The sequence below is a fragment of the Notothenia rossii genome (genome assembly GCF_949606895.1).
Source record: "Notothenia rossii genome assembly, chromosome: 7".
NCBI classification, from domain to species: Eukaryota; Metazoa; Chordata; class Actinopteri; order Perciformes; family Nototheniidae; genus Notothenia; species Notothenia rossii.
In genome coordinates, this window is record NC_136905.1 from 12,638,101 (window position 1) to 12,656,719 (window position 18,619).

The 18,619-nt window shown below is 39.8% G+C and overlaps 3 protein-coding genes across 4 annotated transcripts; 1 reads left to right on the forward strand and 2 right to left on the reverse strand.

Annotated features, from left to right (window-relative positions):
- Nucleotides 1-774: 774 nt before the first annotated feature.
- On the reverse strand, nt 775-4,667 carry LOC307013965 (sialic acid-binding Ig-like lectin 14). The gene is made up of 8 exons (XM_079641617.1): nt 4,645-4,667; nt 4,194-4,266; nt 3,551-3,904; nt 3,027-3,338; nt 2,462-2,776; nt 1,884-1,962; nt 1,383-1,479; nt 775-1,287 (listed from the first exon to the last, which is right to left on the reverse strand). The coding sequence occupies exons 2-8, from the start codon at nt 4,237-4,239 to the stop codon at nt 1,066-1,068; spliced, it is 1,425 nt and encodes a 474-aa protein (XP_079497743.1). The 5' UTR covers nt 4,240-4,266; nt 4,645-4,667; the 3' UTR covers nt 775-1,065.
- LOC307013964 (myelin-associated glycoprotein) lies at nt 3,293-17,138 on the forward strand. 2 transcript variants are annotated; one of them, XM_079641616.1, is made up of 9 exons: nt 3,293-3,354; nt 12,276-12,333; nt 13,257-13,658; nt 14,081-14,392; nt 14,479-14,742; nt 15,579-15,851; nt 16,256-16,358; nt 16,448-16,613; nt 16,726-17,138. In XM_079641616.1, the coding sequence occupies exons 1-9, from the start codon at nt 3,349-3,351 to the stop codon at nt 16,876-16,878; spliced, it is 1,737 nt and encodes a 578-aa protein (XP_079497742.1). In that variant the 5' UTR covers nt 3,293-3,348; the 3' UTR covers nt 16,879-17,138. The 2 variants fall into 2 exon arrangements, with proteins under 2 accessions (XP_079497742.1, XP_079497741.1); XM_079641615.1 differs by having other exon boundaries at nt 3,333-3,354; nt 13,254-13,658.
- On the reverse strand, nt 6,574-11,372 carry LOC307013805 (NACHT, LRR and PYD domains-containing protein 12-like). Its single transcript, XM_079641350.1, has 8 exons — nt 11,269-11,372; nt 10,781-11,119; nt 10,089-10,163; nt 9,955-10,005; nt 8,036-9,845; nt 7,694-7,780; nt 7,263-7,430; nt 6,574-7,133 (listed from the first exon to the last, which is right to left on the reverse strand). Exons 2-8 carry the CDS (start codon nt 11,103-11,105, stop codon nt 6,800-6,802), a joined length of 2,850 nt encoding a protein of 949 aa, XP_079497476.1. The 5' UTR covers nt 11,106-11,119; nt 11,269-11,372; the 3' UTR covers nt 6,574-6,799.
- Nucleotides 17,139-18,619: the final 1,481 nt, after the last annotated feature.

Here is an 18,619-nt window from a genome sequence, read left to right on the forward strand (position 1 = left end):
AACTCATATTTGAAATACTAGCTCATTGTGTTATCTTTGAATGTTTAAAATGTAGAGAAGAAACACAAACAGATAAAGCTTAATATTACCAGTAAACAAGCCGAGCAGTCTGAGCAGAAGTGCAGTTCCCATCGAAGAAAGTAGTCGCTGCACACATTTAGTAAGCCACCTTTGACATCAGAATTTCTGAAACACAGCAGCGTTACACATGTTACTTTATTTACAGTTTAAAATATTTGTGTTATTTCTGTCCATTACTTTGGTCTTTTATACTGTGGTACAGGAAACTGTATATACCTAGCAGATTTTCGATGTCCAGTCACATATCAAAAGTCCATATGTTACTGCAAATCCTTTAAAGCAGTCACTTTTGAACACTTAAAGGCCTGAAGCACCTCATTATCAGAGTAGCAATTACACACTATTATTCTGTAGTACTGTATTGAGAATTTGAAATGTATAGGATTCATGTTTTAATTGAGTGGATTGACAGGAGCGCTTACCTTGTCTGACGATCTGCTGCATGAATGAGTCTACGATGGCCCACTGATGTGTAAGTCCACCTCCGCCTCTCTACACCCACCATGGTATCGGTATCAAACAGGAAACTTGCTGACCTTATTTAAGGCAGTCAGCCAGAGCATTGGTTTTCTGTTCATGTTAGGCCTGTGACCATATAGGAGTGACATATACAACCAGTTTACTTTGAACAAAAAAGTCAATGTTAAAAAAGAATAAGCTTCATAAAGAAAATAAACCACACTGACACTGAAAAAAGATGTCAACAGCAGGGAATCTTTTAATTAACACATGCCAACATCAATATAAGAAAGAAAATGCAGTGTCTTATAATAATATGCATTACACAGTAAATAATGAAAATGTTTCATTATTATTATATATATTTCCCATCTCCAGCATTGCTCACAAAGCTTCAGCACATGCCTCTTTTTTTATTTTATTTATGCATTTATTTAAACAAGGACCATGCATACAAATACATGAATATCAGAAAAGAGAAGAGATGTTTTATGCCAGATCAGAGTCCTTAATTTCTCTGACCTTTCACCTCTCTGTCTTCTTCCTGGTTTTCCGATTCACACTAGAGTAAATATCAGTTTTGCCTTTTTCCTTCTCTGAGCTTTTACGGGCTCCTTCTGCATCGTTTGGTCTCATGCCTTGCAAGTTGGTGCATTTTGGCTCAGAGATGATTGTAGGGTGGGCGACATCTGCCTGTCTCAGCGCTTCGCTGTTGACATAAATGTCTTCTTCTTTTGTGTTTGGTATCTATACAATTAAAGAGACAACATCAGTGCTACTCAGCTAACGGTGAAAGAGAACTAGAAATAGAAAACTGCTTGGCTTTAAGTCAATGTATGTACCTCATTTCCCTCTCCACTCGTTAGAAGTTGGCTCATAACTCTGCTGGTGTCCCCCGTGCGTTGACTCTCCTGAAGGTTGTGTTGGGTCCGCCGAATCCTGGCAAAGGCAATAGTACATTCAACTTACTATTATGTGTAATTTGTCATGTATTCATCAACAGGATGAAACCACTGATCACAGTGAAAGTACTGAAAAGGAAATATGTTAAAGGAACTAAATGTCATGGATATGAATTTAAACTCTGTTAAGGGTGTTAATTATAAGATAGAAGCGAACCAAGTGGAGGTTTGACATGTTTTTATAATGTACACCATTGGCAGTGATCCTTTATGAAAAGGCACATTTCCTCTTCCTCTTGTCTTTCCTAAAATCATTGTTATGAAGGTACATTTTGCATTTGCAATTTGAAAGTACCCTGTTGAATATGTTTTAATGAATAAAGATGCAAACAAACACTGTACTGGGCACTATAAGTTATATAGTGCAACACTTTACCCTACCTGATAACGAACAGCAGAGCACAGACTAGTACTAGTAGAGTGAAAACTGTGGTGATGAAGACTGGAAACATCACTCGATCTGAAACAAACAAGGGACAATAAAAGTATAGGAGTTTATTAATTGGATAACATAGGACTTACTCTATATACAGACATTCCACCAGCAGTTGTTAACTCAAATGTGTTATCACCACTCATCACCTCTTTCTCACTTTTAACTTTCTATTTTTAACAAGAAAAATGTAAAGAAATGAGGGTGTGTTCACACCTCAGGAAGTCACACCAGAATTTCCATTTGTGAAATGTGTTGAATAACGACACTGAGTTCCCCTGCCACATACAATACCCACTCCCTTGGTTACCTCAGGCATTTCTGGTCATTTCATTCTTTCAAAAATGAATGCAATACTTAATCAATCGAAAAGTGTTTAACATAGAATTGGTTGTCTCTACAGTGTATAAACCTAGTCCATAGCTCAATACACAAATAAATAAATATCTTGATTTCACCGGAATATCCGTAAATCCTAGATTCCAGCTAACCAATAACATTTGAAATCAGGGCACATAAGACAGACCTTGGCTGTTTGCAGACGTTTCAGGCCCAAGGCTGTTGACACAGAATAGTTGACTGGCAGATCCCAGGGAGTTGTAGCTGCGGCAGAGCAGGGTGGAAAGATCCCTCTCCTCATGTCGACTCACAGCAATGATGCTCCTCAGACCTGTATCATTCAGAAACTCATAACTGATGGAGAAAATGTCAGAGTGATTGACAGGTGACCCATCCAAATACCACTGTAAGGTCGGAGAAGGGTTTCCAGCGGTCTTGCAGGAACAGTTGAGCTGGGCTTCATCGTTGGTGCAATCAGATGATGGCAAGATCTGTGGAGCAACTTTAATGGATGTAGAGAAAACAGATGGGTTATAGTCAAGAAAAGGCAAGTGTCAAGATTTAGGGAATTAAATAATAATTGAAAAGCTGTGTGTGAAAACTATCAGAATGCACATCACAGATATTCATTATTTATTTGTAGATATTTAACACAAGGTTTTCTGCGCTGAGTCCAAAAAGTTAAGAAAAAAAGCTCAAGTTAATTAAAACATTGGTAATAATGAGTTTCAGCAGAGGACAAGTTAACCTACATGAAATATTAGCTGTTAATCTCGTGCTAACAGCTGACTCAGCACTCCCTTCCTGTTTGTTGTAGGTAGCTGTACAGGAAATGGTCTTTCCTTGATGTTGGTGAGAAGCTGTGAAATTCACAACAGAGGTCTTGACTTCAATTTTGTCCTCATTCTCCTGCAGTGTCTCCTGACTGAGCCCCAGGCCGGGGGTCCATGTCAGAGTTGGAAGATGAGACCGACAGGGAGCTGGAGCGGAGCACACCAAACTCACCGAGGCTCCCTCCTTCACCCTCAGTGTGGAAGGAGTCAGAGTCGGTCTGGGAGGGTCGTCTGGGAAGGTATGAAGGTACATATTAGATTAGATTAGATTACTTTATTGTCATTACATAATGCAAGCAGAGTGTACATATGAACCATCCGCTGAATACACAATCATTCCCTGTCTTTCTTTACACTATTTTCAAATTGAAATAAATGCAAAACAACGTCAGCTCGGTTCTACAAGGGGCAATTACATTTAAAAAATAGACTTTAGAACCTACCTTTGACTGAAATTTTCAAGGTTGATAGCCAAAAACTATATTTCAGGGCATTGTTGCATTCCAGTCGAAAGGCATATGTATTGCTGTGAGCAGTTTGCATGTTATTTAGGGTTGTGGTACAGTTTTTTCTTGTCAAGTCTCCTATCAGTGTCCCCTGTATTGTAGTCTGGTGTGGATCCCTGCTGTTGAACACAACGGTTCCTCGATGAATTTTCCATACTGCTCTGCATGTGCTATCCAACTTTGGTTTATGTATGTTGGGTACGTCAAAGGAGCAGGGGATGGTCACACAGGATCCACTGAGAGCGTCTATAGTCTGTGGTATAATCACCTTAAACTCTACACACAGGGCACCTAGAACACAACAAACACATATCTGTATAAGAGTTCATCACATTTTACAATGATGAGACATCGGGAGTAGTTTTTGCTGACTCGCTTACCAATAACCCAAAAAGACAACTGTAAAAAACCTGCTTTTAGGTTTAATTACGATAACAAATGATTAGCCATTTAAAAAAAACATAAAGCTCTCTGCAGACTTATTTTTTCTGCAGTATTGCAAACCACTGAATGTGAAGTCAGTAAGAGTTTTTATACATTTTACAAGAACTAATGAAAGTGTAAATGAAGTTTAACTCACCTTGCAGCAGGGAGACGGTGAGGAGGACAGTCAGAGCTGTTGCCATCTTTGTGTCTCAGAAGAGGAAGAAACTCTGGAAATATATGCAACAACATTTAGAGCATTTCATCCCTTATTAACTCAGGTTTTTAGTTTAGGTTTCTTTACAGGCCATCATTTGAATAAAATGAATCTGGATTTTAACTGAACAATTAAATGTATAGTTTCTACATTATTTCCCAAACTGTGCAGTCTTTTATAAAGCTTTGATTCAACAAATGGGTAATACTGGTTAGAGCTGAGGTAAATTAGTATCTGACATATTTTGAAACCAGATATAGGATAAGACATTTTATATCAATAAACTTTGATGATGATGAAACGTCCAAACTTTTAGATTTTAGAGTAGTTTTAAATAAATGTATCTTATTTGATATGTGCCATTTAGAAGTTATGAGGACTTGCCTGTTACCTAGAGATGTTGATGTTTAGAGAAGTGAAGTGATGCTGCTTTTATAAACAGTCTGCAAGACATGTAAATGAGGAAGGGCACATGTGTAGCACAAAGTAAAAATAATACTTTTAGCACCTTTCAACACAAGGCAATTCAAAGTGCTTTACAAACATTGAAATAATACGTTAAGAGCATTAAAACATAATGCAGCGGAAACACTTTATAAAATGGCATTTAAAAATATAATAGATAATAATAATAGAAGTTACAGTTCAGTGTTAGATGTCAATGGTTACATTTAAAAGCAGCGGCAAAAAGAAAAGTCTTCAGTCTGGATTTAAAAGTAGTCAGATTTGCAGCGGACCTGCAGGTTTCTGGTTTGTTCCAGATATTTGGAGCATAGTAACTGAAAGCTGCTTCTCCATGTTTAGTTTTGACTCTGGGGACAGAGAGCAGACCCCTCCCAGAACACCTGAGAGTTCTGGATGGTTCATAATGTGTCAGTAGATCATAAATGTATTTTGGGCCTAAACCATTCAAAGCTTTATAAACCAGCAGCAGTATTTTGTAATCAATTATTTGAAAGACAGGAAGCCAGTGTAAAGATTTCAAAACAGGAGTGATGTGATCCACTTTCTTAGTGTTAGTGAGGACTCGAGCAGCAGCGTTCTGAATCAGCTGCAGCTTTCTAATAGATTTTTTAGTGAGACCTGTGAAGACACCATTGCAGTAGTCCAGTCTACTGAAGATTAAAGCATGGACAAGTTTGACCAACTCCTGCTTTGACATTAGTCTTTTAATCCTAGATATATTCTTTAGGTGATAGTAGGCTGACTTAGTAATTGTTTTAATGTGACTGTTGAAACTCAGGTCAGAGTCCATGACTACACCTGGATTTCTGGCTTTATCTGTTGTTTTGAACATTGCAGGCTGAAGCTCAGCGCTGTATTTAATTTGTTCCTCCTTGGCTACAAAAACAATTACCTCAGTTTTATCTTTGTTTAATTGAAGAAAGTTCTTCTGACACATCCAGTCATTGATTTGTTCAATGCACTTACTCAGTGTTTGAATTGGAGCATAGTCGGGACGCATCCTGAACATTGTTTAGGGACATTTATTGATTATAAAAGACATAATCCCTTATTTCACCTATGGGAAGCAGACACATATTCACACTTGCCTTTTTATAATTTGTATTAATCATTTAATTTAGGCCACATCCTATTTCGATTCTTGTCTCATATTAAATCTCAAGAAAAGTATCGCAATTCTTATGAGTCTTCCAAACCCATGACAAACTTCAGGCTACTCTGCTTCTCCCTTGACCATTTTTTATCATAGAGTCAAGAAAAGTTCTTACACGCTTTTGGATTTCAACATTTATGTCAGGTTCTGTTTAGGTCATGAATATTCCTGGAACTATGCTCTGATCATAAATATATATCCAGGTCAGTTTAACCACAGGAATCCCTGTCTGTACTTTACCTTAAAATGCCACAGCTAATGTTCATCACAGCTTCATATACAGATCAGGAAATGATAACCTTTACCCCTGAGTGTGCGGCAGCTGCGGTATAGACATTGCCCCGCTGTTACTGCTCCACCACCACTTATCATAATTGAAAATAAGATCTAAAAAAATCAGGGAAATGGTAAGTGATTTTATGTATAGGCAGTATTTTAGTATAGTAGTATACAATCTTGATTCTTACAGGATTTATTTTTCGCCGACCTAATTTCCAACAGTGCTACTAAGCAAGTAGTAACCTAAACCCAACACAAGATGGCAGCGTGTTCATTTGTTGTAACTGAGCAGGAGAAGGTTTATTTCTTGCTGAGGCAGCTGACAGTGTTCTTCTTCCCTCTGTGGTAGCTATAACCCCCCAAAGTAACATCTGTTGAGGTCACTTTTCAAGGGATTCCAAATAATATTTCAATTAAAGAAGCTGAATACAAGTGTGATTTAATACATCAATATAAAACATGTAAAGAAAACGGGAGAAATGTTGTGATGGTTGAGTCAAGCTGCAGCAGATAAAAAGATAATAAGTATGTCAATTGAGTTAAAGAAGGCTCAAAGCCGAACATCAGGCTAAGTCTTACTGTTAGTTGACTCATGGTGGATGCCTTGAAAGCAGCTGCTGCTTAGATGGAGACCTTTTACAAACACTTGCTACATAACATGTCTCCCTCCGGTCAGATTTGTAGAAGACTCCAGCAACTCTAAAATATTTTTCTTGAGCTCCTTGGCTTTCTCCGCGTTCTCTCCTGTCTCCACCTGCTCTTCTGCCGCCTGGAGCCCTCTCAGCACAGACTGCAGGGCGTCTGCATTCTTCACTGAATCCATCTGATCTCTGTCTTCCCGGATCTCCTCCACCCAGTCCAGGTACGCCTGAAGTAATCCCAGGTCATCCACAAAATGTGCAATAATCCGGAGTCCAGGTCGACATTTCTCCAGCTCCCTCAGCCTCGCCCTCCCCACCTCTCCGATGTCATTCCCAACAATGCTGATGGAGGAGAAAATAAGCAGGTAAGAGATTACTTTGTATTACCTTTCAAAGCATATACTCACACTAGAGGGCAGTGTTTCCATGCATTATAACAATGAGACCACGGAGCAGAAGTTTCAATCTTACGTCAGTGTCTTCAGAGCCTTGTTTTTGCTGAGGCAGTGGACAATGTTTTCTGTTCCTCGTTCTGTGATGCCGGTGATGTCTAGATAAAGTTCCTCTACAGTGGTGTTGTGCTCAAGAGCGTTCCACAGCTCCAAAACCCCGTCTGGTCCCAGGTTATTGCCACACATACTGTGGACATGCATAGAGGAATTGTTATGCAATTAAATATCTAAAGTGTAGTGTTTAATAACAAGGGTTTTGTGCCAGGGCCAGGCTATCAGCAAACGTCTTATTCAGTCCCTCAAAACAAAGGCCTTAGAATGTATGAGGATCTTGAAATACAATCTGCTGAAGACAGTTAGCTAGAGTTGTTTATATTATTTTGTAATTCGTTATAACCTTATTCAAAGTTTTATTATGATAGCCCTAAAATATACTCTGTAATGACTTACAAGAGCTTCTTCACTTGGCACTCATCCGACTTCAGAACTGCAGATTCCAAAATAGCAGCTTGCCTATCCAGGCAGTTGTATCTCAAACTGAAAAATATAGAAAAAAACAAGTTAACATTGATTTTGGTATACCATTCCTCTCTTAAAAAAGAGTGGAGCTGACCTTAATCACAGGATGCATTATATACAAATGAAGAGGGTGTACACCTAGGTTGGCAGTCACTCCACACAGAAAAGCATTGGCCAGCCAGGAAATTCAAACTCAGACTTGTTTTTATTGTCCAGTAGTAATATTGCAATGTATCATCTACCTGAAAGGTTAATGTAGAGTCAGTTACTCACTAGAGAGATTCACAGCGATGTAGGATTGGCCATAGTCTTTTGAGGCCTCTGTTTCCAATGTTGGAGTAGCCCAAGTTGAGCTCTTGGAGTTTGTGTGGAGAGAACTGCAGCACGTAATGGATGGCTGCACAGTCCACTACACTCAGCTTCATTTTAAACAGGTACAGTTTCTTAATCGCTGGTGCTGCCAGGCTGGTGGCTTCCTTCATGTGGAACTCCATCAGGCAGTGGAGAAGATTTAGGGATGCCTGGTTCTTTAGCTCCCCGTGCTTAAATTGCTCTTGGAACCACAAACCCAGCCTGGTGGGGATGCTATCCCCTTGCTCCATTGGGGAAACTTCAAGGCCATCCAACTGACCTGCCAGCCGAGCTCGGAGCATCCCGAAGAAGAAGCGTGTGAACATCTGTAGACTCTCCAGCTGGTCCATGTTGATGTCTGTGTTTTTCAGGGGTGCAGCTGTGGAGGATGGAGGGCGTAGCCCGAAGCACCACAAGTCAAGAGCTTGGATTATGTCCTCCTGGCTGAAGAGGTTGACGGCACAGTAGAGTGAAGCCAGATGCTCTTGAACGGTCAAGTGAAAGAAAGAAAACATCTCCACTGTTTCCTCTTCGACAGGCTGGAGGATTTGACAGAGAAAGGTGCTCTGAAGATCACCAGGTCTAAATTCATACTTCTCCAAATCTGCTCTGCTGAACATGATCTTCTTCTGAAGAAGGTTTTCATAGGCCAGTTTTCCTAACTTTGTCAGTTGTTGCTTTGCCAGGGAGAGAACCTCCGATCTTGGGGTGCTTCTCTCTGCACTACCCCTTAGTGCATGGTGCTTGATTGCTGTAAACAGGTAGCAGAAGTAAACCTCGCTGACCGTTCTGGGCGGGTTTAGATCCAGAGACTTTGAGTCACCCACATCTGTATTTTCTGAAGAGAAGAACTCAGCCATAGCGGTACAGATGATGTAGCAATAAAGAGGAATGAAGGACAGCACGAAAAGGCTGTCATTGTTCAAGATATAATCATAGACCTTTTCAGCAACTTTTCCGTCTTTGTAGAACTTGGTGGTATATTCTTTTACCTGGTCCTCCTCGAAGCCCAGCACCACACAACATCTTTGGAAGTAGCGCTTGGGGGCCTCAGTAGACGGTCTTGTTGTGAGAATGACTGATGCCTCTGGGAGAAGGCTTCCCTTGATTAAAGCCACCATCAGCTCTGACACTGGAACCTTTGAGCGAAAGTCAATGTTTTTGTCAGGACTGTTCCAGTCCAAGGTGAATTTGAACTCATCTAATCCATCCAAGATGAAGAGCAAAGAGCTTGGTGAAGTGAAGAGATCAGGTAGTGCTTCCTTTAGGTACCGGAACCGTTCTCCAAGCAGCTCAAATAAGCTCAGTGGAGCTTCAATCAGATTGAGCTCTCTGAAGCGTAGGTCAAAAATGCAGGTGAATTCACGCATGTTCTTCCCGATCGCCCACTCATAGACGAGTCTCTGTACTGCTACGCTCTTTCCGATTCCAGCAATACCCTTCACTTTAACCCTTTTAGGGGGCCGTCCTGATGTTCCTTGGGGGTCCAATAAATGGCATGGTCGTATACGCTGGCAAGCCTGATGAACATAGATGCGAGCCCGTCTGCTCGCTAGGTCAAAGTACTCATGTTTGCTGCTGTCTACAAAGTCATCATCTTCTGTCACGAAAAGGTCAGTGTAGCGGATCTCGATGTGAGAAGCTGAGTTTGAAGCCACTCCCTCTCCCTCTGAGTAACACTTCAACTGCGCTGTGCGTTTCAGCAGGGTTGATTTATGCGCAGAAATAGGAACTGCAATGGAAGACAGAAAGATTAAATGCATTGCCAACAAACTTCAATTATTATTTTTATATTTGATAAATACTTTTGACTTATTTTCAATGCACCTAAGATTACATACCTCGGAGGTTGGCCAGCTTTAAACTCCTGCTAGGTTTCAGTTGTTCTTTTGCTGCACATAAAGATCATTTCACTTAAATGCTTTTTCAAATAACAGACAACTACAAAGAAAGTTGTAGAAATGATACATTATACCTTTTGCTTCAGTAGTCAGGGTAAATCCTTTGCTCTTTCCTTTGAACAGTTTAGCAAAACCTTTAGGCTTCTTTTCTGTGGATTAAAGGATGCATGTGCTAACATATTTGAATATTGTATGATATTGCACAGTGTAATTTCAAGATGGTTTGAATATCATGCATTTATTTATAATGTCAGATTCACAGGAAAAGGTGTTGCCTGAGCATTTTTTCAATACAAATGATCTTATATGAAATACATTAGGAGTCTACAGACATGCTACCAACTCAGGCTGTAAGTGCTTTGAGATAAATACTGCAATGCTTACAAAGGAAATGCCAACTTGCTTTTGTTTAGCATGGGATATTATAAATTGTTGAGATATTTACAAGTCTGGACAAAAGTGATATGCTGACTGGCAGGCATTGCCATTATTAGAGCCACAATGGTATCACAATGGCATAACATTGAACTTATGATAGCTGAGTTACATTCTTGTTGTGCATTTACACCCTCCTTAATTGCCAAAGTCAGCAGAAATGACTTGGCAAGACATCTCCGATTATTGCACTGTGTTAATTATCTTCTCAACCTCTGCATGGCACTCATGCAGTAAAACCTTATTGTCTTTAGTTCCAGTTTGTCACTTTTCTTCTCACTTTAAATGCACCTTAAATAAACAATCCTCTAGTATATTAAAACAACCTCACCTTCAACTTTCAAAGGTTCAGGCGCTGGCTTACTGACACCTTCCCTGCAGTGTCTCTCCACCCAGAGCTGGAGATCTCTGCAGTAATAGTCCTGCACCTCCCTCAGCACCTGCAGGAACCTTTGGCTGCTCTCCTCAGTGGCACACACCATCTCCATGGCCTGGGCCAAAGCATTGGATGGTGACCTCTCCAGCAGGGACAGGTAGTGGGCAGGAGAAAGCACCTCAGCATCACGCAGCCAACGCAGCAAGGGAGCAGGGTGATCCAGAGTCAAGCTCAGCAGCAAGTCCCTCTGAGACCGGAGCAGGTGCTGAGCTGAGTTCATGGCTTTGGAATATACTGTCATGAGGAATACAATAAATACATGGTCAATAAACAATATATACATTCAGAGAAATATGTCTTACTTAACAATTACACTCAGTAAACTATTATAAAAACTCAATATGGAAAATACATTACCATGCTTATTCATTTGAAATTCTTACCTTAAAGAAATATGTTATTGTTCTCTGTCACCTTTCCTCTCGTCTAGTTGTGCCATTGCACTTTTGTGTTGGCAGTGCTGATATTGTTCTGCCTTAAGGTGCAGGGAGGAGGAGTGCATTGACTTACTGCAGGCAGCAATTCAAAGTATAATTCAAAGAGTCCATAGTTCAAAGTGTTCATTCTTTGTCCCTGCCTCTGATTCATCGCTTATGTTTGATCTTGCAGAAACATGCCAATCAAGTGACTTGGTATTATTGCCATTATGAAGCAAAATATCAAACTATTATGCATTTCAAATAAAATAAAACGTACTATACAGTAAGTATACTGTGTGTATATATAGCAGTATTATATTTGCATGTATTTGTGTGTAAATTAACAGATTGACCAGCAGTCTAAACAGTATCTGCTAAAATGCAAAAGTTTTATCTTGACGCTTTTTACTTTTCCCTTCTTACACAACTGCTCTGACCTACTTATAATGACGGATCTTTATTGTTGACAGAACAGATACAAATCAGTGTTAGGCAGAAAAGTTAATCATTAATTTGTTTTGTTCAAATTTCTATGGAGTTTTACCACAATCTCTTTTCTAACACTGTTAGAGGTTTGCTTGGGACAGTGTGCGTAGACAGAGGGAATCAGAAATGAACACATTTAGTGTTTGGAGTCTTTGAGGAAATGGCCAGCAGCATGAGAGTGACTCACCCTTTGTCATGTGTTGTCTCATAGATACTTGCTGAGGTCTTTCTTTCCGAACCATTCCTCATCACTTGAAAGAGTATTTGAATATGATTACATGTTAAAATATACGTGGGCAAGTTATTAACCAATGCTAAATTCAAAATGATCCTCAGTGGTCAGTTATAAATCCTTGTATTACGCATAGCTGATATAAAAGATATTGGAAGAGTAAGAGGATGTATTAAAGTGAAGTCAGGAGCACAATGTAACACTTCCCCCTCTTTGCTCCTTTGTTCATCCTTTCCTCTGTCTGTGCTGGCAGAGTAGGGTTGCAGTCATGCACGTTGACACTGTCTTCCTTCTGTGTCCTCTCATTTTTGGTGAGTAATTAATATTTAAATTAACTAACTTCAGATATCTGTATAAATTGCAAAGTTATTCTTTATCAAGTCATGTTATCCTAAATAAATTATCCCAATATCTCTTTTATTACCATAATTATTACTGTAGAGATGGAGATATTGGTATTTTTTGTCTCCTGCAGAACATACCGTAGTCAATTAATCCTGTTTCTTTAATAATTACAAGCTCATTTATTATCTTCATATAAACTGGAAACACTTTTTAATTCTTAATTTCTATTTGTAATATATGTACATGCCCTTATCTAATAGTGGTTTACTTTTTGTCTATCTTCACTTTTGCTGTAACAATGTGCATTTCCCCTATGTAAGACGAATAAAGGTATTCTGAGGCAATCTGATTCTGATTATTATCTGTTAATAACAGTTTAAAAATATATGCAAATAATCCCTAAACTAATGAGGATAAATTCACAATATCAATGTACAAAACGGTTTAATAGTTGATTTTCCAGAGCAAAAACTGCTGCTGTGTTGGGGATAGGGATTCTTCCCGTTTCTAAAAATACAACAGTTGCAAAACTGTCCTGGGTCATGTTATGCAGACAGTGCAGCTAAATACAGCAGCTTTAACCTTTGATTGTCTATAGAAATGTGTTCAGTATTATGAGCTTTCTTTAAGATATAAAGGCTTGGAACACTAATGCTTTAATTGTTCATGTCCCCTGCAAATGGTCTCTCGCTTAATTCTGCTCAAAGTTTAAACAAACATGAACACATAATACATGAACAGTTATGAGGCAACTAATGGCAGGAAGGCTTGATATAAACCTGCTGTCTACTGTGATTTGAAGCTGATCCTATACTGTAGAGTAGACCTTGGCCTAGTAACATGTGATCCTGGGATATTGGTAATTATTTCCAGTTCTTTATCCCAGCAGCAGCAGCCTTGTGGAGGAGGGTCCAGGCTGTGTCCCCTGTGCCCTATGTCCCTGCACATGTCCAAGCACTGGTGGGCTCCTGTGTGGTGGTCCCCTGCACTTTCACCCCTCAAACTCCTTACCCTCTCAGGGGGAGGAAGAGGGTGGACGTTCGGATTATGTTCAGAGGTGGTGGACACATCTTTCCACTCCGCAGCACAGCTTTTAACAGCGAGGACAGAGATCAAGTGAGTCGGGATTTCCAAGGCCGGGCGTCTCTCTTTGGGCGATTTGCAGATGGAGACTGCTCAGTGAAGATCGAAAGGATCAGCCGGGACGACTCCCGGGAGTTTGAGATGGCTCTGAAGAGAGGGGACGAGTTACTTTGGGGGAAGCCAAGGAGCTTCAGTCTGGATGTTGTGGGTGAGTTGCTATATTCTCTCTTTCTTCTCTCATAAAATAAGTTGTTGCTTTGGAACTTTGACAACAAGATAATGTAGGCTTTTCAAAGCTTCAGAATTTGGAAAGATAAAAGTGTGGGAGTAGAAATGCGGTATAAAGTTAAAAAAATGTACCTGACATAAATGTAATAAAAAAAAAAAATAGCCAAACAAATACATATCTAAAATGAGCAGTATAGAACAAAGTTATTTTCTACAAGGAAAAAAAAGAATTTGGAATCATCCACCCTAAATACACAACCACTTTTGGAATGATTGATTGAATAGCTTTGTAATGGACATTTCGACCAATAATCCAAAATACTCGTCTGCTCTTTTAGAACTTTTGTTTTCATGACACAGTAGTAAAAGCAAAGTGTTGATGGAGTTATTCCTCAATGACAGACACCCCTGAGGCTCCTGTCATCAGCGGCATGTTGTCAGCCACAGAGGGGCAGCTGGTCACGCTGAACTGCTCCGTCAGATACTCCTGTCCCTCCAGACCCCCGACCCTTCGCTGGAGCTGGGAGAGAGGAGACTGGCCCAACGGCACTGAGCCCGCGGGGGTGCAGACGCTCCACCCCGAGCCCCACAGGCCGATGTTACTCTCCACTCTGTCCTTCACTGCGTCACACAAGGTGAAACCCAGGCTGAGATGTGAAGCCAGCTACCCAGGAGCCAGAGCATTATCCATGTCAAAGGATCTGCATGTGACCTGTAAGGATGGCTTTGACTACTATCTTTGTGTTTCCTGGCTTGTTTGACACTGACACATTTTCTTTCTTTTTTTTTATTGTCTTTAGTTTCACCCAAAGATGTAGTAATTCAGATCGAGACCTTGGTGGTGCAGGAGGGGGGCAGCGCCTTGTTGGTCTGCTCGTGTAAAGCCGACCCTCCGGTGTCAGAGTACCGCTGGTCCTACAGTCAGCACGGCCGCACGGTGCACCTCCACCATCGCACACACACAATCCGGGTGTTCAACGTGACCCGGGACATGAGGGTCCGCTGCTTAGTTCAAAACCAGATTGGTCGAGGAGAGTCCAAGCCCACGCCGCTGAACATACAATGTAATACTTTCTTCTAATTTCTTGTTCCCCTCCCTCTGATGCTCATACACACATGTGGAATATTTGACAAGAAGCCTCACCTACATGTGTTTGGTTTTTGCTGCTGACAGAGTAACATAAGCAACATAACACAAGTTTCACCGCCCTTTTGTGTTGAAAGTTGGTTTGAAATCCTGTGGGGGGGTCAGGGTTTTTTTCTGTTGCACACCCTACAGTGATGTAAAAGTGTGCAGATCACAACCTGGAGTACACTTTAACATCACTGCAGCAAGGTGAAGATAAATCAATAGAGGTCGGCAAAAAACATGATTTTTTGTTGGCTCTGTTTCCATTTTTCTTTAAAGAGTTCGAAGGGCTTTTAAGAAAATGTTTCCTAGTTCCCTTTTTTTATTGGAATGTAGCCAAATGCCACTATGTAAATGTTAACGTCATTTCAATGTCTGTATGGTTAATACGAAGCTACTACCAACAGTCAAGGACTCGAGGAAGTTATGTGCATAAACATTGTACAATGGTAAATCGTTGTTTTTACACTGTGGTATGTTTCCAGATTAAACAAACAACATATAACATCTAAATTAATTAGCTTTAAAAGTGTATAGAGGTAATTTCATTTAATTTGGACCGAGCCAGACAAGCTGTTTCTCTGTTTCCAGTGTTTGTACTCAACTAAGCTAGCAGCTTACTGGCTCTGCAATAAAGCCAATAAGCGTATTTTCAAAAATGTGTTATCCTTTATTGTTAAAAAAAGAAGAAGAGATTAAAAAGTTCCTCCCACACAAACAATACTTGAAAGGCTATCAGCGAAGTTGAAATGTGCTCTTTCTATCCTACAGATAAACCAGTGATCCTCCGGCTCTCCTCCACCTGTGTTTTGGAGGATTTGGAGGTGCTGTGTCACTGTTCAGTCGACTCCAAACCCAAACCCGCCATCACCTGGAGCGTGAATGGTACTGTTCCCCCTCGTGATTACAACGGGTCCGTAACATCTGAGCCTGGCGCGCTTACAGCCACTCTGAGGGGCCACATGGACAAACCTCTGACTGTCATCTGCTTTGCTTTCAACGCACTGGGAAATGACTCCCTGTTGTTGCTGCAGGGAGAAGAAGGTGTGTTAAACGTTTTTAACTCTATCAAAGTCTCGAGCTCTGCCTCTTGTTTATTCACTCTGATATAGCGATGGAACTGAGACATCTGTGCAACATGCCTGCAGCTTGGAAACATAAGATCATTTACTGAAGAATGCTGCAAAGATAACCTTGAGCTGTACTTTTTTGTAATTACTATGAGTACAGCTTTTCAGTTGTGGCAGTTTAATATGTAGGCTATATCTTTTTTACATAAAAAAAAAGCTAGCTCTTATAATGGAATATCTAAGTGAAGCTGTTACATTAAGCTCGAGGGTCAAGCAGTATTTCTGAAATGCCAAGAGTGGAACTATAATCCATGTAGTTAACCACCTGAGTTTCACATCATATGCTGATCCCTCGCTGCTTGTTTTGTCTTAAAACAGAGACAACCTTTTTGATGTGGTTGGTGATACCTGCTGTGTCCATCTGCCTGGTCTTATTCCTTCTGTCTCTAACTTTCTACTGCTGCCGAAAGAGATCTGAAAAGTATGTGAAGCAAATCAGCCCTAAAGAATGTTCCTCTAAAATGTTCTCACTTGCTTATTGTGAGTATTCACCTGTGCCGCTCCTTTCAGACATGTTCTGAAAAGACTCCCAGCTGTGTACCCTGAAGGAATGGGGATTTATCAGGATCAGATGCCCCTCTACATTAACTGTACGGAAGTGACTCATATCTACACCAACGGCAGCTACCAACTTGTATACCAAAACTGCACACCTAATTTTGTCCATACGAAGCAGGTAGGTACCGTCCTTTTCAACAGAAGGCATTGCATTAAAAGAAAACATTAAATCTACAAATTATATATTTCCTATATTTGACGGAATAGCAACATTTGTGCTTTTTTTTCAGATCCATCCGATAGGCAGGAGAGGTGGGGAGAGAAGACGAATAGGAGAGGGTGGAGGCATCGACAGACGAGAAGGTTTAGGAGTCAGAGGCACAAGGGAGGTGCAGAGTAATGTGTCCGATGGAGAGACGGCCATTTACTTGGAGATCATTTAAACTCACTGTGGATAAGTCACAGGATCAACCTGATACATTGAACTCATTACACTTATTTTTTCTTACACTGATGGTAATGCATTGTTTATGTATATTTCAGTTATTGTAAATATCGTACATCCATACATCCATTTTACGATATCTTCAATATTAGTCTCTCGTAATCTCCAAATTGAACAAATGAAGTGTCTTCAGTCTTTGTCTGTAACCTGCGTCTGTGCTATTTTTTTTAATAAACGAAGAAAAGTTTTTATTTTAAATTACAGGCCCTCATATTTGATTTGGTTTTACCGTTCTACTGCTCCAATTATTCACAACAGTTGCCGCATGTCTAACACAAAGTGTTCCTCAGGCGATATTTTGGAGTTCCTCTAGAGGGAGAAAGACAGACGAAGCTCAACCTGTAATGCAATTTGCAACATTTATTACATTAATGAGAAAGTGTTTCCTAGTGCTCATGAGAGAATATGCCTCACCAAAAGCAGACATGTCATTACAGGTAAAGCCCAGGAGTCATTTATAACAAGAACAATGGCTCTGTTCTATTAAGTTTCTCAGTAGGGGTTGCCAGTGTGAAGAAAGCTCTACAGCAGCGGTTCCCAACCTTTTTCAACTCAGTGCCCACTTAAGAATACAAATGTCGTGGCCCACATTCAACTATAAACAATACGGAGGCTAAATAAAGTTCTAATTAGTCAATTCAGAACATGTGACACGTTGTAAATCCAGTAGAACAGACCACTGTCAAGGACTGTGATGACCGTTGCTAAGGAGGATCAAGAAAGAGAAAGGAAAAGAGGTTCAAATAAAAATAAAAACGTAATAATGAAAATGTTTCCACACAAATCATAATGTTTTGCAAATTATTTGGCGCATATATTGAATTTACATTTACAACCTTTAATATTGTATTTGGGATTTTAGATGAAGACCGCACACAGTTAATAAATACAACTATTCTTCTGGCTAAAATACATATTTTTAAAAGTCAATCAAGCAGTAATCTTAATTTAAGGTGTTTGAAGAGTAGATTCAAAATACAATTTATTTTGGAAATAATTATTGCCACAAAAAATCAAAGGGTGGCTCAACACGCAATTAAATGGGAAATAATTAGCTCTAACGAAGAGTGGGATTAAAGGAACAATACATTTGCTTGCCATGTTGTTTTTTTGGTGGTATTTGATTGTCAACCTTTTTTGTTTGTGAAATGTTGAAGTGGTCCACTGACTGTATCTTTATTTCTTCTGTTTTTGTTGTTGAGGGATGGGAATGTCATATTCTATATTTTATTGTTATGTCCATGTTGTGTCTTAAGCATCTAAAAAAAGAAAAATTAAATGATTTTTTAAAAATTATTTACAACGCCTTCGCGGACCACTAGGGGGCCGCGGCCCACAGGTTGGGAACCGCTGCTCTACAGGACATGATACTGTAAAAGCTAAATGGAAATCAGCCTTTTTTTATGAGCAACCATCTATCACATCGTTCACACACAATGGTAAAAGCATTTGTTGTTAGAACAGTCGTAAAATGCATAAAAAATACATAATCAATACATAAACTGTTGTAGTTTAAGGTTCACATCTAACTTACATATAGGATTTAACTTTTTATAGATTTCTAAATGCTCTGTTTTCTAGGGAATTTCCATCATGTTGGCGTAAAAGGCTTCAATACTTTACTTACATGAGAGGAGATGAAAAAGTATGTTGCTTACAAGAACACTTAAACAAAGACT